Genomic DNA, 25,963 nt, shown 5'->3' on the forward strand with positions numbered 1-25,963 from the left:
ACGCGCATACGTGACTCTTCTCCAGTCTAGAGCGTATCTGAAGGGAGGGAATGGGCCGGGAAGACAGCGGCCTGACGATTTCCAGGACTACAGTCCCCAGAAGGCCTTGCAGTGGAGCATGCGCAGTGTGAACACTCGGACCTGAAGGTGGTGGGGCTCCGGGGAGCAGTTTAGTACAAACACGTTGCCTGGAGGCAGGGCGAGGCCGTTGCAGTCGGGTCCCAACGCAGCCCTCCGCGCGTGACCTTGTGGCTCCGGCCCTATGGAGCAGCGGTCTGAGCGCAAGGTACGATCCCCGCGTTCTGCCGGCAGGGGCGGGTGGGGGGCGCGTCGGGCTCGGTGGTCCCTGGTCGGCGGGGAGCGAGGGGCGCGACCCCGGGCAGCCTGACCCTCCGCCCGCCCCCCGAGACAGCGCTTCGGCCTCTGTCCCGGCCCCGGCCCGCCGCGGGTGCCGCCCCCAGGCACCTGCAGCAGAGCGGTGCGGGGAGGAGACGTGCTGCGCGCCGCCGAGGGCCTCCCTCCTCCTCCGCGGCCGAGGCGGTCGGTGTCGAAACGTGCTGCTGCCGCCCCAGCGCTGGAGAGGGCGCTCCCCGGCAATCGCCCTGACCGCTCCCTGCTTTGGAAACCACACTTCGGTCAGGCCCCACGAGCGAAGGCGGCCGCGAAGGCGCTTGTGTCTGAATTTGCTGTTGTGTAAAAGTGCTTTTGCCATCTCAGCTGTGCTCGCTCCAGCATGTTTCCGTTCCCTCCGAGAAACAAGTCTGGGTGCGCCTTGACTCTTTACACTCCGTGAGCTGCTTTCTCTGAGAACGTGTTGGAGCAATGTATTCTGCTTTCTATGTGAATAATTTCTACGTTCATAGGATGTGGCTACAGCTAATGCAAGTAGAGAGGGTCCTTTTCAGGCAGGGACGGGAGCCTCAGATTTGAGAAATCTTCTTCCTCGTTCTCCTCCTCCCACGTTCTGATCTCTTGTTCTCTGCCTTTTTTGCAAGGAGGCAGCAGGATCCTGCCTACTGAGTGTTCGGGGTTTTCTTTGCTCCCACCTTGCCTCAGCTAACCTCCCTAGTCGCCCATATATCTGATCTTATATGGTCTGTATCATAAAAGTATGCAGGAAAAGAGAGGTCCTTCCTCCTAGTACTTTGGACTCCAGGAATGGAAAGTAAAAGTCAAAAGGAATGATGCCCTTCTTTTATTGTGGTTATGCTAAGAATTGTAGGAATACAAAGTAACACTTTTTTCTCTGCAAACTCTTTAAGGAGATTGCTGAGGTTGTCCTCCAATAAATTCAGCGTGATAAAAGGAAGGAGTAAAAGTCTTTGCTGCTTTAATTATGCCTGCATTGTTAAAACGGCAAAAACACTATAGCATAGGCTCAGTTATATTAACATATAAGCACTTTTATAGCACTACAACTGCATCTACACTAGAACTTACACTAGCATAACCATGTTGGTAACAAAAAAAATGACACTTCTTACCAACATAGTTATGTCAGTCAAACTTAAGTATAGACTAAGCTGAATTTTGAAGATGTCCACCTCTTCAAGAACAAACCCAGAGAGCAAAGAAAGCAAGCCAGGATGCTGATTCCTACCCAAATGCAGTTGTTTGTTTTTGAGGCCAACTTGTGTTCCTGAATGTAAGATTAGATTTGAAAAAAATATCCTTCTTAAAGCGAACAAAATGTAAAATACAGCCAGGTCTATCCATATTTTCAGTAAGCCTGAAAGAATTGCTAAGAGTTGTGAACTGCCCCGTTCATCTCAATAGGACTTTAATTCAGATGCCATCTGATAGATATTAACATTAACTACTTCACTGTTCCTCTATTACATGTTTTGATCAGCAGTCAAATCATGAATATGAGCACAGTCTGCTGTGATATTTTATTTTGACTCCACGAGAAGGCGGTGCTTAAGTGTGTGTCACCACCACTCCCTCCACCTCAATGTGACGCGTGGAGCCTATAAAGCAAGGGGTGAGAGTGGAGCTCAGGGAACAGGTGTGGGGGAGGAGACGTACCCATACCCCATCAAGAGAAAGTCAGAGCATCTCTTTTCTGGCTATGTTGACGCCACGGACCTCACAGAAGCACAGCTGTACCGCTACATCTACACTGCTGTAAGGTCTCACATGTAGCCGCTCTATGCCAGCAGCAGAGAGCTTTTCTGCCAGCATAATTAGACCACCCCCAATGAGCAGCGGTAGCTATGCCGGCAGGAGAGCATTTCCAACTGACAAAGAGCTGTCCACACTGGTGCTTTTGTCGGTGAAACTTATCTTGGTCAGGGGTGTTTTTTTTCCCCACAAACAAAAGTGCTAGTGTAGACAAAGCCTCTGAAGTGTTAACTTGGGTGATTGTGTCTGATCACTTGGTTGGTCTACTGTGGGTGATAGCTGTCACACTTGCAAAGCCATACTTGAGCTGCTGCATTCACGCTAGTGTAAAGTGTTAGAAATTCTGGGGTCAAAACTCATGGTTCTTAGTGCTTCAGACCAGTTCCCTTGAACCACATTTTTAGGGATCTGCTTGAGGTACTTTGTAGTCTACAGGAGATTTGGAATCTGAGGCTGATCCTTGCCCTAAAGTGGCCGAATCCGTTCGTTAAATATCAGTAGATCTAGCTAGAATCTTGATAATTCACTATAGTGGTGAATTCCTGATGTTTTCAGTGGGTCAGCTACATTTCCAATAGACTTTTATCTCAGACTTTCACTAAGAAAATGATGATAAAAGCAGATACTCTGATAGGAGAGTCCTCTCTAATCATCTTTCTCTCACTCTGCCTGTTTTGTCTATTTAGATTGATAGCAATTGCTAACAGTTGCTGTGGTTGGGGCTTCTAGGTGCTACTTCAATGCAAATAGTAACTTGTGACCTCTTTAGTCTCTGAATTTCAAGGAGATCATCTTTTTTACTCTTCTATGAACAGTTCTGATCCTTTCTTTAAAAGTACCCAATCACTTCCCACCCTCAATGTTTCTCTCAGTTCTCACAAATTATGCCTCATCACACCTTCTGCCCATTTCATGATCCCTCACAAGAACACAGTTCAGTGCATGCTGCACTGACAATTCCGGAGGTGAAGTTTCTTCTGTTGTGGAGCAAAATGGTATTGTAAAATGCTTTAGGTAGGTCCTGTGTTATTTTTGGAGACTTGAAAGGGGAAATGCCTCTTGGCCCAGCTATTCTTGTTATCCTATGGATCTGCCATCTGATGTTGCCCAAAAACTGATCTTGTTCATGAGTTATAGTTAAAGAAACAATTAAAAACAGAGTTGTACAAATGTACTGATGATTGTCATCAGTTATCAGAAATAATGCTTATCAGTAGTCTGTCTTTCCAGACTCTAAGGAAAAACGGAAGAATTAGTGAGATGGTTGAGGACACATTGTAAAAGTTCATAGTTTCTAGATTATCTTTATTTAGATTTTTTTTTTATTATTATTATTATTATAGCTCTGTTCCTGCCACTACAGTGACTTCAGATGTCTTTTTCAACAGAGGGTGGCAAGGGAAAAAAGTTTAAAGATGCTGTTTGGCTCTAGCACATGCCAGTTGATCATCTGTCTGCCTTCCTTAAGAATGTCTAGATCGAAAAGTAGATTTCTTGGTTACTTTTGGAGGATACAGTGGTCATAATAGCTGCAGTCCCATCCCCATCACTTTGCTCTATTCTCCTTTTTAAAGATAGTTATAAGTGGCTGACTTAGGATTTGAAAAATTCTCTTGCCAGCTGAGCATTCGTCCTTTTCAGACGTCTAACTAAGCAATGGATTTAGAAATTAATTTTAAAGTGAATCATAACCATTATGGTTGTAAAGATAACCCAGCAAAAGTAAACATGTGGTGGTGTCATCCTGAGTCTGCAGACAGCTCCAGTATCTCTGCTGCCGCTCATAGCGTTCCCAGTCTTAGTGATATAGTTCTGCTCAGTTTCAGTGCTATTTTTGCGGCTCTGACTAGCAACGCTGACACTAACTAGAAACATGTCAGTCATGTTAAAGCTATGAACGACAAAGGTAGGCGCTGAGGTAGTCACGGGGGATGGGAGGAAGACCAGATTTCATAATGAAGAATATATTTCTTGGCAATTTGTGACCAATTGAAGGTGGTAAGGGTATGTCAACACAGCAAAAGCAGTGCACAGAATAGCCTATCTGAGCTAACTTGAATTCAGCTAGCACAAGTAACAATACGAGTGAAGAGAGTGCAGCGTGGGCATTAGAGCAGGCTAACAAGCCAAGTACATACCCAGGTTCTGCACCAGGCTTGTACTACCTGCGCTGAAGCCCTGACTGCTATGATAGCCTCTGAACGATTGTGGAATATCCACATTTTAGCTGAAGAAGTTGTTCTTTGGTGATTTGGATGCAGAGGAAGTACATTGAAACCAAAGTCCTCCCTTGAAAGAGGCAGAGTAGGATCTATATATTCAGTTGAAGGTGATATCAGTGTAGTTATTCGTGCCAGATGTTGCTAAAGGGCCCTTCTGTTTTACTATATTCCAGATAGACCTGAGGATTTCTGGTCTTTGAACATGTAAATATTGCAAACAGCAATAAAACATTAAAGTGCTAAGTCTGTTATGATTATAGCTTGATGGGAAAAGTTAAAGGCTTGGCTAATGTTATACTCCCTTAGCAAAGTATAGAGTTCCATATTTTGAAGTAACTATGAAAAATTGTTTTAAAAATTAATATGACAACTTAAAAAAAAAAGAAAAAAAAAACTACCTTTTAGCCAAAGCTTGCTTGCTTAAGTTTTAGCTCAGAGAGGACTTACTGCTCAGTTAACAACCCCCAAAAACAAAAATGCACAAAGCAAATTTTGGACTATATTGAACCTCCAATAATTAGCCATAAATCCAATCAGACATCGTTTAAAAGGCAATTTGTTGGTTTATGGATCTAGTCTCCTATTCATCTATTTCGTAGGTAGTGTTCATTTAACTCATGGGAAGAGCACAAACAGCCTGGGGGACCTGTTGAAAGAAAAGGCAGTAACCAATTTTTCTGAAAGTTGTATTTTTTAATACAATATAATGTGGTAAGGGGACACGAATACAATGCTAATAGTTGCAATACATTCTGAAGTTCAAGTGGTAATTCTGTAATAATTCAGTAGAGGGCAGAATAAAACTTCTAAAGGAAAGAGCCCAGCATAGCTGCTCAGTATTACAGAGCAGGGATACTGAGCGGTTACTATGGAGTTGGAATTAGCACCATCCAATAAAAAAGTAATTGAAGCAGTGACTGCAGTAGGGTGCAGAAATGTAACAGCCTAGAAAGAGCTATAAAGAGTTTTGTATGTTGTATTTGTTTTAAGAAGCTGTAGAGATTTAATTTAGTGTGGTGTTAAAAGGTAGAACTAAGTACAATGTAAAACTTCAGATCTCTGACTCCTGTCAAAGTAAAGGCGGGGGTGGGAGTATTTCTGTCACTTCTAGTTAGATGCAGATTAGCTAAACTAAGATGTACATCATCTTAAAGAGTAATTGAAATGCTTTTTAAGTACAAACCTACTGTTTAACATCCCACGTCTTTAACTGAACACACAGATATAAAATAAAGCTCTTCTACTTATATACTTTCTAATACTTTTTTCCAAAGTTCTATCACTAACACTTGAAGATCTTTAAGAAAAGCTGTTCCCTGTTCTACTTGAGGTCTTTCTACACTATAAAACTGCTTTGTCAACAGACTTAGTTACAGCAGTGAATATTAAAATCTAGCTATAGACTTAATTTGTCCAAGGCTTTATTATGGTTCTGTGATCTAGCTAGATCCCATCTATCTGCAGATTTAAACTATGTTGTGACCAAGCAAGGCAAGGTTAGATACAATAATGTAAAAATGTTGGTGACCAGCCTCTGCTAGTACCACTGGAGCCGCACCAATCTAGCGCAGTGGTGGGAGATTTAGAAGTGCCAGTGAAGACACAGCCACAACAGCCACATGTAGAAATACCACAGAGAATAAGGCCTTGTCTACGCTACAGAGTTTGTTGACAAAAGTTTATGCTGACGTACAGCCACTACTTTAATTAAACTACTGTTGCATGTCCACACTAGCATGTCTTGGCAGAGTGCATCCACACTAACAGCTCTTGCATCGACACAGAGCAGTGCACTGTGGGTAGCTATCCCACTGTACAACTGGCAACAGGGTGCTTTGGGAAGGGTTTGCAGTGCCTCATGGGGCAGGTAGAGCGTCAGGTGATGTAGGTTTCTCAATCCCATTGTTCCATGGGCATCCTATTAGATTTCTAGCTACTTTTCAACTGAAGCAGGAGTAGGGTGGGGAGGAAGAGTGAGAGTGTGTGTGTGCGGGGAGAGACAGTGTGTGTTGGGGGATTGGGGTGGGGGAGTGAATATGTGAGAGAGACAGTGTCTGCGTTGGGGCAGAGTGAGTGTGTCGTGTGTTGGCATGCTGTCTCTTTAACTTCAGACAGCAACCGGAAGCAACCAGTCCTAAGGTAGTGGAGGGGAACATCCCCCTCACATCAGCCCCCACCTCCCTCCCTGGTTCTGCACAGTGTAGCAGCCCACTCCTTCCTCCCTCCTTCCCTGCAGCAGCAGCCTGCCTGCCGCTGTTCTCCTGGTGCTGGAGAGAGCAGGATTCCACATTAATTATTTGCTCATTGCTGTTGGAACAGAGCAGCATGCCCAGCTGTCAGAACTTCCCAGAGCTTTGAAAGGAGAAGGGCACATGCTTGTGTAGCTGTATGCAGGGCAGCCGAGTTCAAAACAGTGAACAGAGACGTCACTCACGGTGGGCATTGTGGGATACTGGGGGAAGCCGTTATGGCAACATAACAAATCATCAAAGTAGATGCTGCCCTTCGTCACTTTAACTTTGCCGCAAAAAGCATTATGCCTCTCATTGAGGTGGTTTTATTTTGTTGGCAAAATAGGAGAATTTTGCCCCCAAAAAGTAGCATTCCAGTGTGTATACCTTCACTGTTGTGCCAGCAAAAGCTGCCTCTTGCCGACAGAACTGCATGGTGTAGACAAGGCTTAAGATTGTGGCACAGTATCCTTCACTGCTGCTGGAATGTGCAATGGTTTCCTACTGAATGTGGTTCACATTACAGATGTTCGCTGACTTTATTGGTTAACATATCACCATCTTAAAAAACTGGTGTTCTATCAATTCACTTCGTGGCAAGCTCATGTACTACAGTTTTGGGACCCTGTACAAGAATGTATGACTGTATCGGGTATGTCCAGCTGCCTTGGACAAACATAGTTGCCGGATATTCCTAGTTAAATCACTTAGCGGAATAGTCAACACTATCACATTTAAGATTATAGATTAATACCCAGTTAAAGACTTACTGATACTTCATGGAAAAAAGAGGAAAACATTGGGGGGGGGGGAACTAATTACTCTTTCCACTTCTGTAGAGGGATATTTACAAGAAAAACTGGATGTCTCTTTTGTTGGTGGGAGTGGTGGTGGTATAATTTTGCTGGCAATAAGTAGCAGAAAGGGATGAATTTAAGTTCTTTAAGATCTTGTTTTCATGTTAGCATTAAGCTATTTTGTCGAAAATATTGTATTAGTAGAAGTCTTCCTAAACAATATTGAACACTTCCATGGGGCACCACTAGACTTTGCAATTTAATGTGGGGAAGTCACATCTAAGGGCTGGTCCACACTAACCCCCCAGTTCGACATAAGATACGCAACTTCGGCTACGTGAATAACGTAGCAGAAGTCGAAGTACCTTAGTTCGAAATACAAGGTACTTACCTTTTCTAACACTTTTATTATTTTTGTTGCCCTCCAGTTTGTCCACATCTTTCCTAAAGTGTGGTGCCTACAACTGAACACAAAACTCCAGCTGAGGCCTCACCACTGCTGAGTAGAATGGGACAATTAGCTCCTGTCTTACATATGACACCCCTGTTAATGCATACCAGATGTATTTTTCCCAACTATACATACTGTTGGCTCATAATTGGTTTGTGATCCACAATAACCCCCAGATCCTTTGAAGCAATAATACTGCCTACTAGTTATTTCCCTTTTTGTGTCTGTGCATTTGGTTTTGCTTCCTAAGTGTAGTACTGTGCTTTTGACATTATTTAATTGTTGATTTCAGACTAATTCTCCACTTTGTCTAGGTCATTTTGAATTCTAATCTGGTCTTCCAAAGTGCTTGCAACTCTATCATCTGCAACTTTTATAAGCATATAATACACTCCGTTATCCAAGTCATTGATGAAAATATTGAATAGTACTGGATCCTGCAGGACCCCATCAATAACTACTGTGAGTGCAGACTTTCAGCTGGTTGTAACCCATCTTACAGTAAAGGTAACCTGTAAAGCAGTGGTTCTCAAACTTTTTTTTTTCCCCGCGGACCACTTGAAAATTGCTGAGGGTCTTGGCAGACCACTTAATGATCTTTCCAAACGTTGTTTGTACCATTAGCTAACTATTGAAAAGCACTTTGGATAAAAGCACTATATTTAATTAAAAAAAGGAAAAAAGGTTGTTAGTAAACTTTTTTGTTCCACAAATAAAAACACAGAACTCATATTTTCATATCAGTAGTTTTACCTTTCAAATGTGATGGATGTGCCCTCTCTCCCCCACCGTGGCAGCCCCTGAGCTGGGGCTGGGAAGGAGGGGTGTGTCTCCCCACTACAGAACTGAGGCCGGGAAGGAGGGCTGTCTTTCCCCAGCAGCCACAACCCTGGATCTGGGGAAAGTTGCCTCTTTCTCTGGCCGCTGCAGCCCTGCACATTCCAAATTCACCCCACCCCACTGCCCCCTCCCACCTACCCGCTATTCCCCCCCACCCCAAGGCTACCACTTCACCTTACATGTGCGTCTTCTCCACTGTCCAGGCACCTAATTAGTGGTGCAATGCCTGCGCGTCTCCACTAATTAGGTGGATTGCCCTTCATTGTCTTGTGTGCAGCCGCCCAGGCACACACCTTAGAGGGAACTATCCGCAGACCACCTGAATGGAGCTTGCAGACCACTGATGGTCCACTGACCACAGTTGGAGAACCTCTGCTATAAAGGACTTTTTAAAACTGGGTTTTCCCTGATTTGATTCTTTGACGTACAAAAGACGTAATATTACACTCGCACATACCCCCCAAAAAATCCCTTAGAAATATCGTAAATGTCAAGTGTAGGCTTCCCTGGTTTCACAGCAGGACACGAAGGGTAAAGGCTCATGAGTTTGAATTGGGAACTCTGTCATGCTGTAATTGAAGTATTACTTAAATTTTAACAAACACAAATGAAAAATAGTTTTAATCAGGCCTTTCTACACAGGAAAGATTTTTTTGGTGTAATGTAAAGTGTGAATTTAAACCAGGGTAGTTACACTGGTATACTTCCCTGCCCCACAGGTAAACACTCTTAGGCCTCATCTACATGAGAATATTTTCGGTATATCTTTAGGTTTTATTGGCATAAACTGCCTTGCATCCATGCATGAATTATCTTCTTTTTGTTTCATCTTGTGTTTTATCCTGCTATAATTAATCCACTTTGGATGTGAAATAATTCTATTTTGGAATTAGTTATATACTGCTATAAGGTTCATGTGGATGCATCCCCATTTTGAATTACCAGTATTTCTACAGGTAGTCCTCTAACAGCTATCCCACACTGCTTTGGTTCACATCTGGATTGGCCTGTCTGGTTATCTGAGCATTCTCCGTTGCTCTGGAGTCATCTCGAGAGGCTCTCTCTCTCCATCCCTGGTTTAAATGATGGCATACACACAAGCACATCTGCTTGTAACGCTAGTTCAGATGCCAAGTCCATTACAGCCACCATGTCCAGTGCTTTCACATGGTCTCATCAGGAGATCCTGGACTTCCTTACTCTCTAGAGCAGTGGTTTTCAACCAGTGGTTCGTGGACTCCTGGGGCTCCACAGACTGTCGTAAGATTTCCAAAGAGGTCCGCACCTCCATTTGAAATTTTTTAGGGGTCTGCAAATGAAAGGTTGAAAACCACTGCTCTAGAGAGAGGAACAAGTTCAGTCTCATCTTTCTGGTAGTCAGGAAAAGCAGTACTCCCAGAACACGTGCCAGCACTGTGCCAAAGGCATGGTCTTGTGACAGAACCACAAAAATGTCAAAGACAAAAAACAAGACCTCTCATATTGCTCCCAGTATGTGTGCAGGACTGGAATTTTTGCTCAAGAAACCCAATATATGTTGGACAGTTTGGCCATGGCCCACGATGAGGCAGACATGCCTTCAGAAACCACATAGGAAACTCTGGATCCCATGCAGGAGGAAATTTCCCTGGACTACACAATCTCTTTGGCATGCCCTACTGCCATCCAGAGATCCATCTGGAGACACCACCCGAGAACCAGCCAGAGAGACAGAATGACAATGCTGAAGAGGCGTCCTCATCCAGTAAGTATAAAGTGCTGTATTACAATTAGCTGTCCCGTTCTGCCTGTATGTGGGATTTGAAAACCTGTTTTCTGGATACTGGGTTTGCACTGTCATGGCTGGCAGATAGTGCTACAGCAGAGGGCAGACATGGTTGTCCTCTGCTTACTTGGCCTTTTTGTAGCCTCCGCACTCAAGGTGGCATCCAATTTGGAAAATTAAACTACTGAGAGCATCTTTTTTCCCCAAAATTCTTACTCTCATAATCCCTAAACCAAAATGTGCCCTCCCTACTTTCTCCTTCCAACTTGATGCTCCCTCTGCCTTCCAGGCTGTGCCATGGAAAAAATGTTAGAAGACAGTCATCCAAAGTGTTTGGTTGTGGCAAAATAAAAAACCAGAAGTGTACCAGTAAGAAATGCATACAAGACCATAATTTAGTCACTACCCTGAGCTCTTTTAGATTTCAAACATCTAAAATTTTAACAGGGTAAATTGGCCACTTGTGGTTAAAGGACTTATGCAGCAGGACAAGAACAAGTGAGAAAGGACAACTGGGGACATGCCGAGGAGCTGTCAAGAGAGTGTTTGGACCAGTTGGACAGGGAAATAGACTTGCAGGAAAGGATGTCGAACATGATGCAGAAGCAGATAAGGTAGCTGGAGAACGTTGTTACGCTGTGCTCACATAGACAACACCTTAACCTAATTTAATTCTATTGAGAATACAGCAAACTTGAGATTCCCTTTTCACACCCCCAACTGCAAAGGATAGACAGTTCCCACATCATTCTACTCCCGAAGACGAGAACAATTACAATCCCACCTTCTTATTTTGTGACCCCATCTGCACAAACAAGTTCATTCTGTCCTTTTGGTTATTTCTGCACCCTTTTATTTATTCATCTTCAAGTGCTTGCTCATATCGATTCCAATTAGTGTGTATTTGCTGCATGCACAGTTTTCTGGAAGGTTTTTCCCTAGCAGCACCTGTCGGGTCGGCTCTGGAGCCCCCTGGAGTCGCGGCTTCATGGCGGCGCATATAGGGTCCTGCCGACCCACTGCCTCTCCAGTTCCTTCTTACCATCAGTGGCGGTCGTTGGAACATTTTGTCTCTCGTCTTCAATGAGTGATCCTCTAGTGTATTTCCTGTAAATAGTTAAAGATAGTTTAAAAATTGTTGTAGGTAGTTAGACATGTGGACTTGGGGTACTGGGGAGGTTCCCTCCCTCACTTCTCCATCCCTCTCCTGGGCCTGGGGCATGCCTCAGACCCAGGAGTTCTAGCCATGCGGAGTTTGCCAGAAGCCTATGCTGAAGGGCGACCCGCACTCGGCTTGTCTAAAGTGCTTGGGGAAGTCCCATCAAGTAGACAGGTGCAAGATCTGTAGAAGCTTTTGCCCCTGCACGAAGAAGGAAAGGGATCCTAGACTAAGTTGCTGCTAATTGGAAGCAGCTCTCCACCCTCAGTCTGAGTCGAGCCCCATGGACGTGGCACTGGGCTCCTGAGAGTCAGTGTGCAGCGCACTGGCTGCGGTCCAGGAGGTGCCGAGGAAGGACTCTGACATCAGAGACCCTCGGCACTGGCGTTCCCCAGCGCTGAACACGGCACGGGATCAATCTCGGCACTGCTCACAGTCTTCTGTTCTGAAGAAACAGCACAGGAAGACTGATAGAGGGCACTCCCATTCCCGTGCACAGGAATGTGAACCCAAGGGAGGGAGACCGCACCTCCCCTCCAGCTCAGTGACTGGCACCGTTCACTCCGGGCTTCCGGGAGGGACCATTGAGTCCAGTGCCACCGGAGGAGACCCAGGTGGAGGGTTTGGACCTCCCTTCCACACCTGAGACTTATGAGGTAGCGCGGGACCTGATAACGTTGACAGGCTTGCACTCACCCGACCACAGTGTCACAGCACCAGTCCTGAGTCCCCAAACGACTCAGAGGCCACCCGTGAAGTTCAGGGGCAAGCCGGCTATGACTCGGCAACGATCTGTGTCACCCCGGCAACGATCCCTGGCACCGACAGGCATGGCTCCACCATGGTCCCTACGCATGGACTCATTGGAGTCCGCATCGGACACAGACTCGTGTGTGCCGGAGAAGCCGACATAATAGCTGCTGGCACTCCCAGTCAGCAGGGATGACCCAAAACTTTCCTCCGGTACCGTGGCCACCACAATGACTCAGATGCCAACCTAGTGGCCCTTTTGGACCCCATGGGCTTACCACCACTCCCAGGGGTCTGCCTTTGTACGCTCCTTTTCCATCATATCCAAGAGAAGGACTGCGTCTAGGGCCAGGGATTTCTCACGGGCATCAGCCAGCGCCATTATTGGTACCACGCCCAGCACCGACAACAGACCCAGCGCCGTACCCAGCACCATGGCTTCACTTAGTACCATGGACGGTACCACCGCTGCGGCTGGGGCGGAGCCGCACCATTTTGAGGAGCTGGATGGGCAGGAGAACCCCTCCCATATTCCGGGCTCCGCCTCATCGTTTCCAGATGAGACAATGGGCCCCCCACTTCCCGGCAGCAGAGCCCACCTTGAACTTCTAAGGCAGATTGCTCAGAACCATGCAGTACAGATGGAGGAGTTCACCGAGGTGTCAGACCCAATGGTAGACATTTTGATCCCCAGCAGGACCCACCAGGGTGACCCTTCCCCTGATAAAAACCATTCAAGAGAACATCAATTCCTAATAAAATCAATTCACAAGTCTTTGCTACATTGTATACACTTCATTTATTAAATTACATTACTTTCGTTTTCCTTCCCTATACCATGCAGTCTAAGTACAAGCACAGTGATTCCCTGGCTCATAGGGGCATTAGATAGAGGCATCCTCTCTAGCTGGTCATAACATCTCAGAAGTCTCTTCACTTCCCACCCATTGATGAGGCTCTCTCCCTTGCTCTCAGATGTGAAAAACACTGCAAGCAGCTATGATACAAGACCGATATCTCTCAGAAGCCTCTGGCCTTGTCATGACATATGTTAACCTTTCTTTCAGTCTTCCAAATGCTCCATAGTCATTCTGCAGCTACTCAGGTTATAGTTAAACAGTTCTTTCTCCTATCCATGTGTTTAGCAAAAAGCTTCATAAGCCAGAGAAGCAGAAAGTAAACCAATTCTCCCAGACAACTGTCTGGAACCCTGACACCATACATGTTTATAGTAGTTTTGGGAGCAAAAGTTCCATTTTTCATTGCCTAAACCAGAGGTGAGTTTCTACATATCCTGGCATCAGGGACGCATGGGTCCCTCAATGGCCTCTATATGGGATCCCCAAAGATTCAAAAGCCATCAGTAACCTCCTGTGCATTGCCAAGCTTAATGACCCAGGACAGCAACACCCTCGCAGCCAACAATGTGTACCTCTATGACCAACAACCCTGAAAGTTGATCTGCCAACCAGACTGGTTAGTTACTGACTGGTAGCAGCTGGGCATTGCAAGCTTCCAGATGGCAATGACCACATGATTCTGCACACTGAGTGGGCCTCGTTGGTATTTTACCAATGTAACTCCAGGACGAGCTTTGCACAGTTTTCCAAGAGAGCAGCCTTCCATATCATAAAGTTCTGCAGCCAAACATCCTAGGTCTGCAGCAGCGTTCTGTCCTATCAGTTAAGTGATCATTGGCTGAGCCCAGAAGTGGCACTCTACTCTGTGACACCAGCCTAAGAAAATATCATGTAGAAATAACTGCCCAATTTGTCGTCGTCGTCCTCCAATAGCTGTTTCTGTACAGTATTGTGGTGGTGGTCTGTCTGTTCTGCCACCGACCTGAGTGGTGGCCAGTACATCGGGAGCATCCTGTTTGTATGCGGGATGGTCAAGATCACTGAGCTCAGCAGTGCTTCCTCCATGCTGCCTGAGAGCAGTTTACAAAATTTGTTTGAAACCAACAGTTTTGAAAATGGTATTGGTTTTGGAATATTATGGAAGGAATCATAGAAGTTTGACCCCAGGGCCCAGAATTTTAGAAGGTATCCCATAATCCACCAGGAGAAACAACTTATAATGATTTGATATTAGCAGCAGCAGAACGTTCTTGGGATACCTGCCCAGACTGGTATGCACTTCTTAAGAAAAAGCACAGTGTTTTGTGGATGCTATGATTCACACAGGGAAGTCACAGCTTCTTTAGACAAAGCAGTGTGGACTTACTCTGTTGGTTTAGTTATACCTGTGTATACTGCAAAGGTTGAGAAAATGCGTAGACAGTATTCCAATACTAGTGCCTTTTGTTTTAGTTTAGCTTATGTCGCTTGGGATAAACTTTAAACCCTACTGAAAAAAGCCACTCTTTTACCAGAATACATGTGTCCACCGGGTAAACCGTTCCTGTGTAGATAACCTTCAGACTGACCAAAAATCCTTTCCCCTCTTAAATTGCAGTCTTGTAATGTCATCTGTTTCCCTACTTCTCTATTCATCAGAGTCTTCAGTGTACACAAGAATTGTATTTCTAGGGTCAAGAACCTTCTAAGTCTTTAATTATATTATACACCCATAAAGTAGCAAAAAGCACACGCCTAATTTTTTGTGTGCTCCCAAGACTTCCATTTACATCATGAAGTCTTTCTGAGCAATCTAAAAAAAGTTAACTTTGCACCTCAATTACCAAATAGAGAATACAGCCAAAGCTGCTGTTTTTTTATATAATATAAAATAAAATAGCCAAATCCAAAGGGAGACCAGCGATGTACAATTAAATGCCACTGGTTTTCTAATGTTGATTTAGACTGTTCATGGGATTTAAAATTCTAAATGCTATCAAAGGCAGATTTGAAAAGTATGAAGGTTTGAAAGGTAAGTGGAGTAGCAACTGACTTAACCAGCGTTAACATAAGTAAAATTAAGGTAGAGGTCCCCATTCAGCTGGGCTAGAACATGCTATCGTTATGTAAATGAACAGAAATCATTAAAATTTCACTTGTTGCTTAAAACTTGCAATTTTTGTGAATAACATGACATTGCAATCTGTGTACTATTTTGAATGTATTTGCGTGTGTGTGTATATGGGAGCTGTCAGCTGGTCCTATTGAACTTTCAGAAATACCAGACATTTAAAACAAAAAGTTCATTTGGGTTATATATAGTTCAAAAATGTTCATTGCATTATACTTTTTGAGAGAGAAATTCTGAATTACAGTGTAATTACTAATTCTTCCTCATGTTAATCTTCATTCACACACCACTTCTCAGCACAGATTCAATAGCAGCATTCCATTGTTAGGTCTGGAATTACTAAAATGTCATTGGTTTAACAAAAAACAAATAATTTTTACTATTTTAGTACAAAGTAATGTAAATCATTAAAACTAAACTCTATTATCAGTACATTCTTTGATCCAGTATCGCTATAGTTTTGTTTTCCTCATTCTAACAAAGAGCGTCATGCAGTCATTAGAGCAAATTAGTGAGGTTGTAATATATTTTTGTTGGCTAAAAGTATCAGCGTTACATATAAAGAGTACATCTAGTAAAAGAGTTACATATAAAGCAGTAGAATAAGCATTTTCAGTGTGAGGAAAATAAATTGTGAAGATAATTTAACAGCACACTTTTCAGAATATTAAATACATGAACATTAAGATGATTTGGGTGCCACTAGGAAATAGCTGCAAAACTTTTCAGTTTCTTGTGTAGCTTTAGTTGCTAACTGGTTTAGTATGATACGTTTTTATTCTTCTAATCCATGAAAGTGTCCTCAGATTTTAAAGTCACATTGAAGAAGTTGCAAATTAATCTTTTGAAATACAATTATTATGGCCATTCTTAATTTAGAAAAATCAACTTTTTTTTCTTGTTTGCTTTCCCTAGGAACTATAACCAGCTCTCATCAGTCATCAAAATGCAAAGGAATTTAATACAGACTGTGTTTCAGCTGGCACATCGGACATGTTTGGTACCACATCGCACTGGTTTCCTTCAACACTTAAAAGGGAAACCAGTTTTGCCTCAGACTGGATGCAGAGTGGTTTTGGCATTGGGCCCTGAAAAACACTGTCTCCATGCATCTGCTGCACTCTGTCTCTCAAAGGAAGGAAAGTCATTGGGTGTATTTTCATCCCAACCAGAAGGCACTCACCACAAAGAACAAAAGGAAGAAAACCCTTTGAAACCAGCTAGTGATATACCCCAGGGGACGCCTGTAGAATCAAGTTCTTTAGAGCCTGATCCATTACAAGACAAATCAATTAGTCTCTTTCAGAGGTTCAAGAGAACTTTTAAACAGTATGGAAAAGTTATGATTCCACTGCATCTGTTGACTTCCAGTGTATGGTTTGGATCCTTCTACTATGCAGCCATGAAGTAAGTTACTGATTTGTAACAAGGTCATTATTGCTATTAATCTGAGACAAATATATACAAGAACATCTGCAATGTAGATCTTATTACGTGTCACAAATTACCCAACTTACTCCATCAGCAAAAGGAGTTTCCATGTCTTATTAAAGCCCAAGATTGTTAATGAAAGGGAATAGACCTCATATCAATGTGTTGTTTATGTACTATTTAACTTCCTACAGTCTGTCTATACCAAATACTTTATCTTCCTTTGGAAGGAATGTAATTGTCACCAAAATAAAACAATGCATACATCATAGGCGCCGGCTTCCTGCGGGCCCAGGGGGTGCTCATCCACCCCAGGTCCTCCTCCCCCTGCCCCACCCCTTCTCCCAAGTCCCCACCCCCGCCCTGCCTCTTCCCGCTCAGTTCCGCCCCCTCCTCTGAGAGTTCCCCATCCCTGCTCCTCCTCCTTCCTCCCAGCACCTCCTGCCCGCCACGAAACAGCTGATTGTGTCGGGCGGGAGGCGCTGGGAGGGAGGGGGAGGAGTTGATCAGCGGGACACCCAGCGGGTGGGAGGCGTGGGGCGACAGGGGGGGGAAGGGGAGCACCAGCCCTGGAGCACCCACTGAATTGGCACCTATGGTACGCATTACCTTACAATGGCATCTGTTTCCAGTCTCTGCTGTGTGGCAAAGATGGTGGCTTGTTCTCCCCTCTCTGAAACAATAGTAAAGGGAAATCCGCTGTAGGCCTGACCCCTCGCCCTTCTGGTTTTCCTCCCCTATGTGGTAGAAGAAACTAAGGAGAGCTTTCTGCTATAGGCCAAACCTTCTTTTGAATTTAAATTTAAATTTGTTTGTGTGGGCTGAAATTTGAACGATACAGAGTTCGTAGGTAAAAAATATATATACCATATTTGCTTTTCAGGCTGTCTCAACCGTAGAATGTGCCAGGTACCTACCTTCTCACTTCTTTTAGTTGAAGGGGGTAGGAGGTGGAAGAGGCAGGAGAAAAGGTGGTAGCAAGGTGTTTTCTTGTCTTTGGTATCTCTCCCTTCCAACGTCGTTTGGCAGCTGCTTGCTTTGTCCACTGCTTGCAGGAAGAGCAGCCCCTTGGAGCTAGCTGGTGGGGGCTTGAAACCAGGGTGGACCAGCAGCTCCCCTAAGTTCCCTGCGCGACAGCCGCCGAGCAGGCTATCAATTACTGGCAATTCAGCTATCCCTTTCCCCACTGCCATGTGCTGCTTCTGCCCTCTGCCTTGGAGCTGCTTCCGGGAGCCTCCTGCTTGCTGTGCGGGGGGGAGGGGGACTAATGTCAGGTTGTCTCCCCCCTGCTCCTGCATCCCACTTACCCCATCTCCATGGGGGTGGTGATGACTGGACAAGGTTCAGGACGAGGGAGCTTCCTTGGGAGCAGCTGCTGTCTCAACTTGTTAATCTACTTAACAAGTCAGTTTACTTTGAGTGGGGTCAGCGTACTTAAAGGGGCAATGCGCATCTCTCTCTCTCTCATACAGGGTGTGTGTCTCTGTCTGCCATGCTGTCTCCCCTCTCTCCATTCGTGCTGCCTTGTAGAGTGTGAGGCTAAATTAACAATGGGTTAATCCTTGAAGACTCAGCCAAAAGCTAGTTCATCATTTAGCACCAAGGCATTCCCTGGGAAATATCCCACCCTCTGACTTCACCAACTCAACCAAGCTTCACAATCATCATGGCTGTGTACAGTATTAAATTGTTTGTTTAAAATGTATAGTGTGTGCGTATATATGTATATGTGTGTGTGGGGGGGGGTATAGATATCTTTTTTTGTCTGGTGGTGAAAATTTCCCTGGGAACCTAACCCCCCATATTTACAGTAATTCTTATGGGGAAATTGGGTTCGCTTAACATTGTTTCGCTTAAAGTTGCATTTTTCAGGAGCATAACTACAACGTTAAGCGAGGAGTTACTGTAGTTCCCTCCCAACCCCCATCTTTGAGTTCAGAAGGTTTTTGTGAGAGGGACACAAAGCCTTTGAAGAATTCCTTGTTCTTTTACTATCTTTATCTTTAATCCTCTAGAAGGTACTGGGAACCAAAACTTCCAGTTTGGTGGTCTAGGTTAGGCCCATTAGTAGAAACTCTCTGAAGAAAATGTGTCATTTGCTCCTATTCCTCCCAAGAAACTAGTTTGATCACTGAGATTAGTTGTCATCTCTCTCCCCATGCTTCTCCAAAACAGTGTGGTGGATGAAAATGTATTGTATTGTGATGCTTTGTTTCTGGGGTTTTATTTAAACTAATCCTTGTCTTTTTTTGGACCCTCACAAAAGCACTGGGAGTATCAGGTGTGCATGGAGTGCGCAGCACTTACTAATATACTCAAGTCCTTATTTGCAATGCCCATGCCATTTCAGGTCTGGGCATCATTTGGATAGGCTGCCAGACATACACACTTGTTTGAATATGAACTCTGGATACCATTAATCATTCTGCTTTCTCTTTTTTTTTCTTGTTAGTATTTGTACATCTTGTAATAAAACTAATGTATCAACGCTCCACCAAGTCTACTCTCGTTTAGCCTCACTAGATCTCATGTGAAATTGCTGAAGACTTAAAACTGTGTGTTTCTGGTTTGGAAACTCACCTTGATTAGAATAAGCAATATTCATGTCAGCTACAAGATCAGTTTAGATTAGAGGGAGGTTTTATTAATCTGTTATTTTTGTTGAATTGGAATAAATGTTTATCTCTGGACTGTGCATGTTGCATATTTAATAATAGAAGACATGAAACAATGATAGTTTATGGCTGGAAGGATGGGCCTTTGACATCAGAATGCATTATGACACAAGTGTTTGTTTTAGTTACTCTAACCAGCTGGCATAATTGCCCTTTCTAGGCGCTATAGATCCAAATGTCATTCTAAATTTAGCCCATCTCAGAGTAATAAAGATCCCAAGCTATTAAAACATTTTGCTTTGGATGGATCTAAGGTTGATGCTCACATCCAGACATTTTAGACTGAGTAAAGTTTAGCTAGTTTGTCTGAGTCTTTAGTTAGCAGTTAAAACACACTTTTGACAAATGGACACAAATGAAAACATTTAATTAGGAACTAGTGAGAAGCAGAGCCTCAATATATCATACTAGAAAAGCAGCACCATCTTGAGGTGAAAAGTAAGTTGGATCATGAATAATAGTTATATAAGGCTAAATTATTCAAGTCTGAAATTATTTTATCAACAAGTGTTAACATATTTAGGCCCATCGCAGTTTTCTAATCTGAGTCTTCTAATACTTAGTAGTTAACATTTTAATGTTTAATGCTATAAAAGGGCACTTTCTTTTCTAGAGCAACGAAGAAGTGGGCTGTAGTCCACGAAAGCTTATGCTCTAATAAATTTGTTAGTCTCTAAGGTGCCACAAGTCCTCCTGTTCTTCTTTTTTCTAGAGCAACAGTTCGGTAACACACTATTTCCAATACTGTATTTATTCCTGCTGATACTGATAATGCACAGAATAAGGACTAAAACACTAAAATAGTTTAGAGAAGTTGAAAATTACGTTGACTATGATAGCATACTACTTATAGGGCACCCTGTACAGGTAATCTTAGGGCTTTCAGTGACACTGGCAAAACTAAATGTTAGAACAGTATTTCTAAATATCGGAAAATCCATTTCTTGTATAACTAATTGCATATACTCCCATTGGCCGGGAACGGTGAACTGCAGCGACTGGGAAGCCATGCCTGAGGATGGTCAACATCAGCAAAATGTCTCGTGGCCTGCAATCAGATTACCCTGATGGGCTGCATGCGGACCACAGGTTGCCCACCACTGGTTTAATGCATCTTGAGGGGAAATGTGAGGGACTGGAACCTGGATACCTCATTATGAGGGTAGGCTGCAAATTAATCTTAACACAAACAAGTATATTGTGTTCTCTGTCTCCATCTCTTAGGGCTTGTCTTCGCTATGGTGGTAAGTCAACCTAAATTACGCTACTCCAGCTATGTGAATAACATAGTTGGAGTCAACGTAGCTTAGGTCGACTTACCCCAGTGTCTTCACTGCACTGCATCGATGGGAGACGCTTTCCGGTTGACTTCCCTTACTCTTATCAGACAGCTGGAGTACCTGGGTTGACCAGAGAGCGCTCTGCCTCTGAAGAGAGGGTCTTCACTAGACCCGCTAAATTGATCCCTGCTGCAGTGAAGACCAGCCCTTAGAGTGAAGCTGGTCCTCAGTTCTCACATGAACTGAGCCTTCACAGTTTAGATGAATATGACTTTCTTTGCACCAGTGTATCTACTTACCTCCACATATACTAAATAGGGACAGACGCAGTTTGATTAAGTAGTAGCTCAAACCATCAGGTACAATTTATTACTTTCATTTCTTAAAATAATGTAAAAATCTTGTTTGTTTACATGTAATACAAACATACCAGAAAATGTGTTTAAAAACAAGTATGTTGCTTAGAGTAAGAAATACTGTGCTGAATGTTTTAATGATCCTTTCAAACATAATCCTGTTTTTATGTATAACTCTTTTTCTTTGATAGAGGAGTGAATGTCATTCCTTTCCTAGAGTTCATTGGGGTTCCAGAAAGCATTGTAAGCATTCTGAAAAACTCTCAGAGTGGATATGCGCTAACTGCATATGCAATGTATAAGGTAGGTACCATTATAGTTAATCGGTTCTGACATTGCCCAGTGATCTAAACAATTCTCTTAGATCAGAAAGAATTAGCCCTGTTCTCCCTCTTAATAGTTTAGACATTTTTAAATGAATGTTTTAAACCTAAATATTCACATTACTCAAGTTAAAAGGGTCAGAGTGCTTTTAAGCACCTTTGCATCACTATAAAATATTCCTAAACTGTTTTATTTTGTTGAATGGCTGTTTGGCATGCCATAGTAGTGGTGACAATCCTGTGTAATACCTCTGTTTTCCCCATACGTAACTCTCAGAGCTAGAGAGTGACAGTTTAAATGTTTTGAGTTCTTCAGGTGACAGTGCAATTTTTTTTTTCCTACTGAATTTTTTAGTTTAGTACTTATGCTTTCATTACTGACTTAGTTGGGATTTCATTGGCCAATTGTCCTAATACAGTACTTAAAGATCAGATTTTTGGTTATTTTTTTCTGGGTTTAGATCTGCACAATTTGTTTGTACGGTGCTTTGAACATGTAAAGCATTGTACAAGAGCTAAGTATTAACATCTTTATTTACAATACATCGTCCTTTTGTTGTGCACATATCTGATTGTTTTAATGCATTTTACTAGTTATGTAGCTAACTTTTGTCCTAAGTAAAGGGATGATGAAGTAAAGGCACAGACACTTGCCAGTTTAAACAGTTTAGTATATTGATGCCTATAGGTAGTCAATGAATGTATGCATTTAAAATATAAAGATTTTATAATAAACACAACCTATTCTTGGATTGGTATATAGTGCATATGTGTACTATTTTCAGGAGATTTGGCCATGCCAAGTATATGTACATTTCTTGCTTGAAGTCCAATCCTGCTCCGATTGAAATAGAGGAAAGTAGGATCAAGCCTGATGTAAATTTAAGGGCCACATTTTCAGAAATACTCATCTCCTATCTATGTTCCTAAATGCAGATGACATTCCCAAAACAGTGAGAGCTGCTGGCTCTATTTTCTTCTGAAAATCTGGCCCTGTACTTACTCCGAGTGACTTATTGTTTAACATCAGGTGGTGTCTTGAGGCCAACCACATCCAGGCCCCATTTTGCTAGTCACTTGTGCAGACATATTTTAAAAATAATTCCTGCCCCCAAAGAATTAATAATCTAAAATTGTGTGCTAGTAATCTTTTTCTCAGGGTCTTTGCTTTTTGGAAAAGAATATTAATTTGACCAACTTTATCCCTTTTCTTTACATTTCCTGCCTCCTCTGTAGATGCTCACGTTGTGGGGTAACTGCCAAGTTCTCCCAGTATTCTTCAGTTTGGATATTGGGATAACATTTCCCTGTAAAGTAAATATCCTTTTTAACAAGAGGGTTTCATTTAACCATTAGCAGAGGTTAGGTGTCCTAGAATTCCAGAAAATAGTATAGAATGTATAAGTATTAAATGAATTTTCTAAACAATTTTTATAAACCGTTGCCACTGTTTTGATAATTCTATTCAGTAAGCAGGAGTCCTTTTTAATTCTACATAATCAGGGGCCTGGTTTGATGCAGCCTAGGACTGAATCTGCTTTGTTGCTAGAAAACAGTAGAAAATACATTTTAAGTTCAATACTAACATATCTTTGCTATTGTAAACTTTATGAAAAATAAATTGGCATTTAATCTTACATCACCTTTTACATTTCTGGTTTTTGGTGTTTTCTTGTAATGAAACAGATTCTTTCAGTCTTACTTTGCATGCTGGGTTATCAAATCATCCTGGTGGCTGCTTACCATTTGCTTCCTTTTATTTTTGTTTTGTTTAAATAGTATTTAAAATATTTTTAAGAACTTGCTCTTTTGTTACTGGGTGCAGTGACTGTCAATAACAAGACAAATTATGACTTCTTAGGTTTTCTGTTTGGGCTTATCTGTCTTATTCCATGCCAGTGTCTAGCCTGTAGTAAAAGTGACTGGCCTTCAAGTCTTATAGCATTGTTTAGTATTTTCCAACAAGGAGCAATTAAGCAAAGTGAGATTATTTTAAAGTAAGAGACAGATGCAGAGAGTATTTATAAGTAGCTAAAGAGCTGCCAAACCTTCAGCCCTCGCTGAATTAGGAATTAGTATTTGTCCTCCCACTTTTATTTCATGATGATTTGTCATTATATGGAGATCAGAGCTGGGAATAAAGATTTGGGTAAGAGAAGAAAAGGAGCAATAAAGGATGAGCGATTAGACAGCACTATCCAGAGGGTTCATTTAGACCTTGTTTTCACTCAAGCTTTGTCTAAACTAGTACTTTTGTCACCAAAAAGTGGTGACAAAAAGTGGAGATGCTCTCCCATCAACATAGCTACTGCCGCTTGTTAGGGGTGATTTAATTATGCCCGTGGGAGAGTGGCTACATGGGAGACCTTACAGTGGTGTATCTGCAGTGGTACAGCTGTGCCGCTGTAAGGTCTGTAGTGTAGATGTAGACTAGGAAAAAGGGTATTAATGTGGTAAAATCCTGCTGTGGACAAGGCCATTTGTGCTTTTCACATGTTAGCTGATCGAGAGGTTAGTGAGAACTACTTGTCCACAGCAGGATTTTACTGCGTGTTCGCTAACACATGGTAAAATGGCCACCTTTTTTTCCCTAATGTGGATACTCCCTTAGCCACTGCACAAATCCAGTCTGCATTTCTTTAATGTATATAGTTTTTAAACTTTTCATTCTTTCAGTTGTCACTTCCTTCCCCCCCCCCAATAAAAAAGTCACACTTTTCTCGATCTGCATGATCAAAATAATGTATTACACTAGTACATACTATTTAAGAAATGAACCTACAAACCTTCTGGTTTTATGCACGAGGACAAGATCACCTTGTTACCTGCATGGGAGACCTTTAAGTCCTAACTGAGGAAGTAGTATTGGTTCTTTAGTATATGTAATTCAGGCAAAATGCTTATGCCATGGTGCATATTGGTATGTAGTAAAGAGGCACTGTGCTTTTGGAGGAGATGGAAAATGGAATTCCTGATCACTTGCGGTCAGCAAAGATCCTGTGGCACTTTGCATTTAAAAAAAAAAGTTAGTTTAGGGGCAAATTTGTTGTGATAAACAGCTGCTGCATTTCATCCCACAAGTGATACATCTCAGGGGTGCATGAAGTTATGCCTAGTTGGCATCTCTCTTCAAACCTATAATACTCGGGATACTTCAAATGAAAGTGTGTGTATGTGAGAGAGAGAGCTTTTCTGAAGAATTCACTTCAGAATAGATTAATTTATTTCCTTATAACTTGGAGCTCCTTTTTTTAAAAGTTGGAGTTGGCCAATATAAGCTTTTTACAAAAATGGAGAGATTTTCTAAAGACTATCATAGCCCATTTACACATAATTTTGATACTTTTTTGGTTTCCTTTAAGATAGCAACTCCTGCCAGATACACTGTAACTTTAGGAGGAACATCCATTACTGTCAAGTATCTTCGTAAGCATGGCTACATGTCCACACCCCCTCCGGTAAAGGAATACCTGCAGGATAGAATGGAAGAAACAAAAGAGCGTCTCTCAGGGAAGATGGAGGAAACAAAGGATAGACTAACCGAGAAGATGGAGGAAACAAAGGATAGACTAACCGAGAAGATGGAGGAAACAAAGGATAGACTAACTGAGAAGATGGAGGAAACAAAGGATAGACTAACCGAGAAGATGGAGGAAACAAAGGATAGACTAACAGAGAAAATACAAGAAACCAAAGATAAAGTTTCATTTAAAAAAAGAAAAGAATAAGAAAATGCTCAGCTGAGGTTGTTCAAAAAAGTATGCAATTTAACCCTTTGAAGCATCTGGATATGGACTTTCTGCTGAGCTTTCATTTGGCTGGTTGGAGAATATCAGTGTTCTAAGGATTAAAGATTTCTGTACATTCTTTAATGCTAAGGTACTTTTTAAAAGAAAAAAATCTGTCTTATGAAAGAGAAAATGAATCTAGGATTAAAAATTCATACGTGCAATGGCTACAGTGTGGTCAGTTTTTTTGTAAGTCAAGATGCTTCTCTAAGATCTACAATATTATTCTGGCTGTCAGCTGGGAACCACCATTGTGTCAGACTGGTTCCTCCATTCCGTGGGAATCCAGATTTCTTTTTCAGAGAAAGGACATCATCTCTTTTTCAGTCATTATAATATAGCACTGATCTCTCTCTAACCACTGCTATCTCAACTATGAGACAAACCGTTAGCACTGGTGCTGCAAGTGAAGGAACTAATGGGCCAGACCCTTAGCTAGTGTAAAATGCCATAGCTACACTGACTTCAGTTGGGTTTCAACAGCTTACACAAGTTGGGGATCTGGATCTTTGTTTTAAAAAAGTGTCTTGAAACTTTCAAAAGCCTTTCAACTGAAAATTATAGTAAGATGAGTTAATTACAGTAGCCATGTATTCATTTATACTTTTGTTTTTATATAAAGTTGAATTACAATTGAGAATATTATAGCATTGAATAAAATGTACTGACTGTAACTGCCTATGGACTAAAGCATAACTGGTTCATTTTCATCCAGAATTATGCTGTAATTTACTGAAGGTGTTCCGCTTTGTACTAGCTTGCAATAATAAAATACAAATTAAAGGGAGAAGTCTGCACCTA

General features: G+C 42.4%; 1 protein-coding gene across 4 annotated transcripts; it reads left to right on the forward strand.

Moving 5' to 3' along the window:
- Positions 1-14: 14 nt before the first annotated feature.
- Positions 15-25,963, forward strand: FAM210A (family with sequence similarity 210 member A). 4 transcript variants are annotated; one of them, XM_065585228.1, is made up of 6 exons: positions 150-286; positions 8,140-8,287; positions 10,158-10,409; positions 16,225-16,716; positions 21,243-21,354; positions 24,737-25,963. In XM_065585228.1, the coding sequence occupies exons 4-6, from the start codon at positions 16,256-16,258 to the stop codon at positions 25,100-25,102; spliced, it is 939 nt and encodes a 312-aa protein (XP_065441300.1). In that variant the 5' UTR covers positions 150-286; positions 8,140-8,287; positions 10,158-10,409; positions 16,225-16,255; the 3' UTR covers positions 25,103-25,963. The 4 variants fall into 4 exon arrangements, with proteins under 4 accessions (XP_005282760.2, XP_023957899.2, XP_065441300.1 ...); XM_005282703.4 differs by lacking the exon at positions 10,158-10,409 and having other exon boundaries at positions 15-286; XM_024102132.3 differs by lacking the exon at positions 10,158-10,409 and having other exon boundaries at positions 8,140-8,332.

This window comes from Chrysemys picta, chromosome 2 (assembly GCF_011386835.1).
Source record: "Chrysemys picta bellii isolate R12L10 chromosome 2, ASM1138683v2, whole genome shotgun sequence".
Classification (NCBI taxonomy): Eukaryota; Metazoa; Chordata; order Testudines; family Emydidae; genus Chrysemys; species Chrysemys picta.